At 42.0% G+C, this 10293-nt stretch overlaps 1 protein-coding gene across 1 annotated transcript; it reads right to left on the bottom strand.

The window, feature by feature from the left end:
* Window positions 1–1736: 1736 nt before the first annotated feature.
* LOC110979206 (trypsin-3-like) lies at window positions 1737–6595 on the bottom strand. Its single transcript, XM_022234808.2, has 5 exons — window positions 6407–6595; window positions 4896–5076; window positions 4201–4421; window positions 3160–3296; window positions 1737–2600 (listed from the first exon to the last, which is right to left on the bottom strand). Exons 1-5 carry the CDS (start codon window positions 6447–6449, stop codon window positions 2379–2381), a joined length of 804 nt encoding a protein of 267 aa, XP_022090500.1. The 5' UTR covers window positions 6450–6595; the 3' UTR covers window positions 1737–2378.
* Window positions 6596–10293: the final 3698 nt, after the last annotated feature.

Here is a 10293-nt window from a genome sequence, read left to right on the forward strand (position 1 = left end):
TAGTGTTCACGGTTACTTGCGTCTTTGTTGTTCATAAGGCTAAAAAATTCTAATAAAACAAATCAGAATTATTCTGTAAGTAAGAAGCTCATGGGTCCTACATAATTCATGTAACTAGTACTTGTATACAAATATAGCGCTTTTACATTGAAAGTTCTTTTGTAGAAAATCACGAAAAAGATTGAGAACCAGGTAATGTCTTGATCTTGAAAAGAATGTACATATGACCTTTCAAAGGAAATTTCTCTGTTTGAGGGTGGCTCGGACATGGTTCCTTGACCTGTGTTGTAAACTTCCCCTCGGTGCCGCTTTTCAAAATAACCCCATTGAAATAAACAGTTCCCATTGAAAAGACTCTTCCTTCTCTCATTCTCATCATGCACGCACTATTTTCAGTACCCTGCAACCATAGAACTACATATAAGATTTGGAGAGCGCACTCAGTAATACTCTGCGCGCTACGCGGCCGTGCTGGCCAGTGACCCGTCTGCCATTTTGCAAGTGGCCAAACCAATAGCAAAATACCCGGATCTCTATTTGTGAAACGAGACACTTTTCTACTTGTTGCTCGTCTTACGAAATGGCGTTCATGTAACCCTGTCGGAGCGTGTCACGGACGTGGCTAGTGCGTTCTCTTGTTGTTTTAATGTAACTACATGCCCGCAACAGATAAGCGTTTACTAGCGAGGCTGAATAGCGCTGTCTGCCGACTTTAAACCTGCAGATAAATGTCACTCCCACTACTTAATCTGCAAAGCACCTAAGCGCAAGCTTGGTTGTCAAGCCCTGTTTGATTAACAGTATTTTCTTTTCGATTCTTAAAGGGGACTTCTATGCTATTTTGCACTTGTAGGTCCGAAGGCGTATAATCGTTCTTTATATATGAAAAGGGTCTGTGTGGCAGTCAGTGTGATCGTGGGAGCGAAATATCGGGCTCTCCTGTTTAATTTAAAAAAAGTTGACCGTGGGAAGTCTTTTCGCGTCGTCTATGGGTCGTAACAAGTGAAAGGAGGAAATACAGTCGATCCAACCAGCAAGTATGTCAAATGTACATGTATTCTGAAAAAGTGCAAAGGTTGCCATTCAATACGCTGCAAATTACAGCTATTTCAAGGGACATGTTGTAATGGTGTAACAAAATGGGACGATCTTCTGCATAAGAATAAGTGGACTTTAAATGTTTGAACTGAATGGGGTAGAATATCCCAAACTGAAACTATAAATTGGGGTAAAATCATGAAGGTGAGCCACGTTGTTAAGCAACCAGTCCTTCAACAGTGATCACCAGACAACTATCAGACAAGTATCAGTGAAAACGAGACGCCTTAGGTCGTACAAGAAATGCTTGAAGTCGCTCTGACCTGCTATGATAAACTTGATGCAGTTGGGTGTCTCCCATATGAAAAAAGGTCTGTTAGCCTGCTAATGATAAGCAGTTACGTAGTTTATTTGTATCGTGTATGTGAATACTTTGATATCCTGGTGTATCTTTAATTTGAAAAGTTTTCTCCATATATTTAAGCCCTAAAAAACAATATTCTCTGATCTAGTTTGAGACATGTAATGACACTCCACACGTTTTAGAGAACGTGTGTGTTTCAGACTGCGAGCCCAGCCTTTCTCTCAGTCAGCAAGGAGGGCGTCCTAGGGCACAAAATGCATTTGTAGACGTTCATAAAATTGAGGCTAATAACAACTGTAGTCGGGTGACACAGAAAAAACAGTTTCACCACCAATTTTTATTTTTCTCTCATAAGTTCATTTTATTTTTGCCATGTTAGTTTTATCGCTCCAAGTTGATCCAATTTTTTCACCAGAATGTTGACCTGCATTATAGAGGTCGCTGTTCAGCTTTACTTGAGTAAAAGGAAAGACCTTGTCCGCATCATTTTGTCTATAGAGCTAGATCTAAAGTCTTACAGTAGACGTAGCCATTGCCTCATGAAGACCATCCTGTGCACGATTTAGGTACGAACTTCCACTTTTTTCAACATCAAGATGCAACGGAAAGGACAGTTTGATTCGAAGGAAACTAAACCATTTTGGTGCCCGATGCAATGCCTTAATTACCGTCATTAATATGAATGTATCTGATTTTTTTGACAGGCAGGGGCAACATTCACATGCCCTACAGCAGATTGTAATAATCTAATATTGAACATGTTCACTGGTTACCAGACTCGTCTTGAAATAGGAACACGTGCTGCTACAGTAATGGTGATTGAAGGCTCGCGCCAACAAATCAAACCTTTGAAACGGCTCACTAATATACTTGGCACAATCAAAATCGATACACAGAAGTTTGTTTCCTTAATGACAATACTTTATATTTTCATTATAAGAGGGAAAAATGATAGAATAACTCTCGTAATCGAGAATTAAGGAAGTGCTGTGGAATGCTGACGTGGGAGCACCTTGCATGTCACTTCATTTGACGTTATTTTGGCTATCCAGGAGCAGTGGAAGGACACTCGGGTGTACACTCCGGGGTAGCGGGGATCGGCGCAACCATAGCCCCAGCTGACAATTCCCTCAAGCGTTGTGCTGTTGACGTATCGGTTTTCGTCGAAGTTGCTGACAATTGGACCACCACTATCGCCCTTAAAAAGATTGAGACCATCAGAAAACGTGCACTTATTGACTGCATAGGAGAGGAGAGTACCAGTTTGTTCCATTACCTATCAGGGACGGATTCGGGATTTTTCGGCTGGTGGTTCAAATTTGTTCAATATTTGTTGGTGCCATTAATTCTTTTGGTTTTGTCCTCAACAGAACACGCAAAGAAGATTGCTACTTTGTACTTTTTATGTTAAGGGGGTTGCAGCCTGTAGATTAACAAAATAATAAAAATAAGAAATGGATGGCAATAAGTGTTGGGGGGGAGGGGTGACTTCCTCCTCCGGACCCATGCCTGTCATTTTGGTGAAAGTACTTTGGTGATGTTGGCCCAGCGCAGTGTCAGTCTAACTCAAAACCTGGCGAAGAGTGACTAGGAGCCAACTTGTGCAAAGCATTTAGAAATTTAGATTGAAACAGAAATCTTTGGGAGCGCTGCACTAGAGAGTCAGATCAGACGGACCGTCTGAGAGCCTGCACCCAGACCGGTATATTTGTCCTCTCCGTCCTGCCTTGCTTTTAGGGGGATTGCGGTTTTCCTACCTGGCAGGAGTCTTTCCCAGGAGCCGCAGCACAGATCGCGAAGTTTGCAATTTTGAGGCCGTAAGCAGTGCTGCATGAGCTACGACTCACTCCGCACAGCACCACCTGTCTCAGTTTGGCCGGGTAATAACCGCCGGCTGGAAGATTTAACATGAATCGAAGCAAATTATTAAACCGTGTCAGAACATGCTTCATATGCTCTTCAGGGTATAAAAAATTGCTTTGTGTCTTTTCCATAATTAGACAGATATCCTTTGGTGACTTTTCAAACCAAACGTATACCATCCGCCTCGAGCAGCATCGCCCCCCTCCCCCATCGCGTGAAAAGAGCCATGTTGGTCGGGAGTATTCTTTTTGTTGGTAACGATGTGACTGCAACTTTCGTCTTTCCAAGTCATTTGTGAACCATCGATGCGCAGTTAGTACAAAACACAGACATATAAATGTTTAAATGTGTGTGGTATAAAAGGAACCTACATTGCTAAGGAAAAAGCCCCCTCTCTTGGTCCAGCTTGAGACCCTCAAATTTAAGAAAAAAAATCGCTACTTGCTCTGCTTGGTTGGCTGTCGACTATACATGGTAACAGACAACGATGATAACAATATGCGATAAAGCGTATTCGCGGGGGACCAAATTGCAGTTAGATTCCATAACGTAGTGATTCATTTGAAAACGTTAAAGTTATTAAGAGAACCAGACTCTATTCCCGGATTTCACAATCCGACCCACTAAAATCACCTGGTACCGCCCATAAAGGGTTTTAATGTATAGGCCTACAATACGTTCAGGTATATTCGCGGGGACCCAATTTCAGTCATATTCCCTGGCGCAATGTATTTATTTGAACACGTTGAATTCAAAGAACCAGACTATGTTCTACAATTTCATTCCGACCCCCCAAATCACCTGGTACCATCCTATTACGGGTTTCGAATTTATGCTATACGTTCAGGAATACGACTGAAATTGAAGACGCCGTGAATACGGTCTGTTACCAAAATTATACTTCCATATCTAGCAAGGACGGGAGCAACGCTTACATGACAGGGAGCCCCAGCCACTCACTAACAGCTCCTCGCCTCCTGAAATGTCTGAACCAGCACTGGCAAGCTTGATGGGCTGTACGGCATCCGACAAGGTTGCTGGTGCGTCCAAATGAATCAGAGCTATGTCGTCACCGTGCGTCGGGTGACGGTACCACTTGCCTTTGATGATCTGTTGCTTGACATTTAAGTCGTGGTATCCAAACCCAGCGTACAATCTACATTGGTATACGTGTATAAGAAAAATACTGCGTCACTGACCGAAGGAAACTATGAAATGACTTACAGTACAAATGAATAAAGACATGAGATGGTACTCTCTGTTCCTGACTACTTCATAAAGTCACAGTGAGATTGGGGATGGGTGTAGAGCCGTCGCTTTTCACAGGAATCGCACTGCCATAGTACGTTTCAAAGCCGTACAGGCTACTACACACAGGAATCAGTGCATGCGCGCAGTGTACCAGCCGTTCCGACGATGACGTTACCAGTTTACCACAAGCGAAATTTGCTAACGCACGGAGTCACAACCCACGAATAATTAAGGACAAGCATAGTGAAGCTGAGTCGATTACAAAGAAGGACACTGACGAGAACAGGCCTAGGAGGTGGGTCAAATGAGTCGTCGATGAGAACAACATTAGCGCGCTCATTTGGGTAATGATTCAAAACAACTATGCGGGGGTACTTACCCACCACAGTGAGAGGCAGTTAACACCCAACGTGGGCTGATGAGGACTCCAGCGCAAGAAAAACTGTAAAATCCCCCATTGGGTGTATTGAACAGAGCGACTTGGTAGGGACGACTTTTTAAAGGTGCCTCGATGCCGCCGACGATTGACTTCCCCTCATTTAGGCAGCCTGGTGAAAACGCTGGAGGGAAATAGAAATCTTATTGGCTACATTTGGGTAGCTTGAGCTCATGTTAACACGAATTTTATACTTTTGATTCTTGAACAGACGATCGACAGGAATATATGCTATTATGCGAAAGAATATATTCACGATCAGACAGCCAGGTGCATCACCATTGTCCGAAAGCGTCTCTTCCACGGGAGCGCACAACATTGCCTTCTCTTGATTCATTTATAATACAGCCATTTCACAATAGCGCGCCACCAAGAGTTTGCAACGCGTTGGCCGATCAGTGGAAAGGGTCGACAAATTTCGTGCGTCATGATTTGCCAATATGAAGTGTCATCTAGGTTTTTACACATATTTTTTTAGTTCCGTCATGTTTATTCTGTTTTTTAGACTACGGTAAATAAACAATCCAGCCCATCACCAGTTTCGCTCTCAACTTCTTTCAATCATTTTTTTTTCACGTGGCAGAAAAGTAACGTTGAAAGTTCGCGCGAGTGATCCGAAATTTACACCCACGCAAAATATTTCTGCACTCTTGAGTATCGAAGAGTGGCACCAGCAAACTAACTCTCAGATCTGCTAAAGTAAAAGCAATTGGTGATTCAAACCGAGTTTGGAACTGAAAGCGAGAAGAGAATTGCCCTTTTCTTTATTTTCTTTAGCTCACATCAGTGCACTAATTGAGATCGGGCTTGATGTCATAAACCAGACAGCATATTCAGCAGAATTCTTTGATATGAGTTAGGGTACACACAAATCAAAAGCCATCGTAGAACCAGAAAAACTGGTACGGCTATTTAGTCAAATGTGGAAACGCATGGTTGAACCCTTAAAGAGCTGGCTTAGTTTGGACCACCCACGTCAGGGGAAAGATTCTTCCCCTTCTGCTGTCACTGACCTGATTATTTTGAAACTTTTGAAGCATGCATGTAAATACACCATTGTCGAGAGGAACAAATGTCAATTCGGTGTGACAATGGTTCCTAATGTTGTAGTCATTTGAAATACATGATCACAAACGTTTCGGCCCACGTGAATGCAACACGGAATGGGAAAAGAGTTGCTTTTCAGTGGTTGACCTGTCTCGAAAAAATGAGCATTGTGCAAGACCAGTATGTCTGATTGTTAAAAAATTTGTGTCAAAATGACCACAAGATGCTACTTAAAAGTGTCTGAGGGTGGGTTTCTGAAAAAAACATGCACGGGAACGATATTGGAGAAACGTTTGAGGTTGGACTCCGCTTCGTGTTTTTCCCTGAATACATGCATATCAGCTGAAAGTTCATCAAGGTAAAGCTGGGGCAGCCTGCTGGTCGCGGGCATTAACAAAATGACTTACCAAGAGCCAGTGAAAGGCAGGCGAAGAACACGAAGATCCTCATGGTGAGTGAAATGTCGAGTAGTTAAAAGGATGTTCGTCACTTGACTTCTGTGTACTCTCTCGGCTTAGTGGGTACCTGCCCAAACGGGACGGCGCCTTTTATTAAGGCCCTCGTCGGACGCGTCGTGCACTCTGCTGCATGGTGAAACTAAACAGCTGAGTATCTCACTGCATACTGATAGTGACGCATGTTTCCTTATCTTAATTTAGTGTGCCTTGAAGGCTTTGTATCTCATGTGACCAATTTGTGCACTCCCTATTGCTGTTTTCACAATTGGTTATGAAAGCGAAAGTGGTGACGGAAAACAGCAGCCCTAAATTCGTACGCGAGCTTGAAAAAAGTTGGTTGTAGATTCTATGGGACGTTTATGCAAGCCCATAGTGCCAAGTTTATCTCTGCAAAAGTACTTATGACGAAATTACGCAATAATTTTACGAAATAATGCTATAACATTGCGACATAACGCAATACAGTTGCGAAATAACAGAAAAGCCAATAACGCAATAGTTCTACTGACTTTTCGGGTACGCTCGCACGGTTAATCCTGTTAACAAGGAATAGGATGCCTGCGCATTGGTGCTGGAGTATACTCCCACGTTAGCGAGAGTATACTCTTGCTGACCAGTCGGTCAGACTGCAGCCATTGTGAGAGTAAACACCAGTAGCTCGCTCGAACGCACCCGTGAGCGAGCAGTGCGAGTGATTTCCCGTGAAACAGCATTCCAGAGAAGCTAACATTACGCAAACTCGTGAGCTTCTTCTTCTCTCTTTTTGGCAGCAAAATCATCGTAAACTTAAGGACCCTAGAAACGATGTTTGGTCTATCAACAGGGAGCAACAATCAACATCGCCAAAACTACAGCGTTATTTCGCTAAGCTATTGGGTTACTTCGCAAGCTATGCCGTTTATTTCCCAAGGGTACTGCGTTATTTCGCTAAGTTATTGCGTTATTTCGCAATAACAAGTATTTTTGCATAGTTAAAATTGGCACTAACGGGCTTCCATAGAGGTGTGAAGAGCACATAATTTATTTGAATTGAATTTGTTTTGTTCTTTCGTAAAAATAAAATCAGTTGAAGCCGAAAATAGGAAAGGGCAAACAAAACGCTGAGCTATATGCACCGTCTACTAGACGGGTTTTAATAGTATCTTCCCAGCAGTTGACTGCATTGAACCGCCTGCTTAATCGTCAGCCAAGGATATCTCTCCGTTTAGATTCGCTACTCAAGGGAGGCAAATCGTGTCACACGAACAAGATTTTTTTTTGTTGAAGTGACATTTTGCTTTCGGTGAACTTTGCCACAAAAAAGTCGGCTCCCTGAACTATTAGAATAATGAGAAAATTCCAAGAGAGCAGCACTTGGCTTCATTTGACCCTTACCTTAGTTGCAGGCCGCGCTCCGTTTACAGGAGATATATTGACGATACGAGTGAGAATTCTTATGGCAAACTACATATGGCTAACTTCGGTGCGATCTTTATCATCGATAATGCTTGCTGCCTTCATCACAAAATGATAGCCCCAAAACAGTGTGACTGTCTTCGAAACAAAGTGTCAATCTGTCTTTGAAACAAAGTGTCAATCATGGTCGAAAGCAAGACTCAACATGCAGCATCAAGTACTATACAATAAGCCTTTTGCGGGTTAACTTTGACCCAAATCTGGTACACTGAGTTCTTTAATTCACGTGAACATAACAAATTGAATTCTCCTGTTGCCAAACCTTGTGATTCTGGGCAAGCTTTTGCTTAGTTAAATAAAAGATGCCTTGCAACAGTCCTCAATGGATAAACTCAAAGATATTTCTTGTTATATTAGTAAATTATTGCTAGTCTTAAACATTTTGTGAAGCGTCGATGGAACTACTGTTCACTGTTGCTTGAGTCTTTGTTGTTTATAAGGGGGAAAACTTCTAAAGAAACAAATCAGAATTATTCAGTATATGATAAGCAACTCATGGCGTGGATCCTACAAAATACATGCACGTAACCGGTACATACTTGTATACAAACTGGCTTTGGCACTGACAGTTCTTTTGTACAAAATCGCGAACCGAGCACATGAATACCAAGTAATGTCTTGATCTCGAAGAGAATGTGTTTTGCACAGGAAACCTCTCTGTTTACGGGTGGCTTGGACCTCATGGTAAATTCCATTGACCAGCCCTTTTTTGTACATGGTGCTTACCGTCCATGACAGAGAGAAGTCCCGCGTAACCAATGCACCGAGTCAAAATCCTCCCTCAAGAGCCCCAAGTATTATGTCAATTTGCCAAGGTTTAATCTAAAAATAAGCAAAATATTTCGATCAATTGACAAATTAATTTAATACAAATTACACAAAGTATCCGTACATGTTATGCAAATGAAATAAACACTGAAATAAACATTGAATTCCTAAACGTGCCGATGCAGCAGATTCGTCCGATCCGACTACCTGCCGCTACTTATAAGTAGACCTTGCACACCATATAAGCCATGCTATAAGCAGGTTGGTATCATTGGATCAAAGCAGGACTAAGTTCGCCACGCTTGTAAGCGTGGCATTAAAAGCGCCCCACTTGCCACACAACAGAAAGTTACTGCTACGGTACACAATCTAAAACTGGTCTAGCTTACAAGTGTGGCGAACGTAGTTCATGCAACGATCGAATGATGCCAACCTACTCATAGCATGGCGTATTTAGTGTGCAACCCTACTTATGGGTAGCGGTGGGTCGTCGGATCGTGTGTTAGACTAGCATTACAACTTTAGCGGGTACACTTTGAATCGCCCAACATCATGTTGAGTATGCCTACATGATCGTGCATTTACACATCACTGAAGTATTACAATCGACAAGGTTTCACAAACACACAAAAACTCTGAAAACTTACGACTCTGCCAGACTCTAAGAAAGTTCCAGGACAGCTGCAGACAATGTACTGTATATATCTACTGCTACAAACTAGCTCAATAACCCAAACTAGGAAGTATTATCGGCAGTTTTATCCTTGCAATTTATCTGGTCAATCCAACCTCTGCAAAGGCAGTCCTTCACACACCCTTGGATGTATACATTGTACACAACAGAGCCTGAAAGCTGACCGCTGATGGCGCGCTTCCGGAACCCTTGGATAAGAAAAATAACGTGTAGAAATTTTAGAATTGGTAATATATTTGCGTTGGATACTTCTTAAAAACTCAATTCTTAAAAAAGCCTTTTATAAAATATTTGCTACCATATCAATTTATGGAAGCTAAAAAATGACCTGACTTTAAAGACAAATATACTGCCAAAAATTGACCTGTCACTTCCGAATATCCAAAATACATGAAGAACTATGCAGCTCGGTGGTCTCGCACGCACATTAACAATAAAGGATTATGGTAGTCTTTGGGTAAAAACCGAATATAAAAACAAACCGAAATATCTTGAAGAATTTAAAATTTATAAAGAAATAAACTTAAAACAATAATATGCTTTTACAAAAGATTCTGGTGTACAATCTAACCTTTTGCTGACAAGAACTGCGTCACGTCAACTCAACAGAGTCTGGAACCCATCGACTACAGGTAGGTAAATCTTTGCAACGTTGTACAATCTCGTTTCTTCGTTAGCACGGGTAATGAAAACAAACAGGCTTAAACAAGGAGACCTAGGAACGATACTGCGTGAAGCAAAAGGTCGTTAATGAAATTCGTTTTTACCCATCTCTGGGTGACATTTCCTATTTATTACTCGAGGAGGACAAGGGGAAAATTCCGACGTGAGCGTTTCTCGGGGTGGTTTCAGTTAGAAATCATTTTCCTCAAAATTATAGGATTTGATAGGACGGCCCGTGTAAAATCCCCATAGGTAG

The sequence above is a fragment of the Acanthaster planci genome, linkage group LG16, assembly GCF_054643075.1.
Source record: "Acanthaster planci isolate LZ-2023a linkage group LG16, COTS_SCS, whole genome shotgun sequence".
In the NCBI taxonomy this organism is placed as follows: domain Eukaryota; kingdom Metazoa; phylum Echinodermata; class Asteroidea; order Valvatida; family Acanthasteridae; genus Acanthaster; species Acanthaster planci.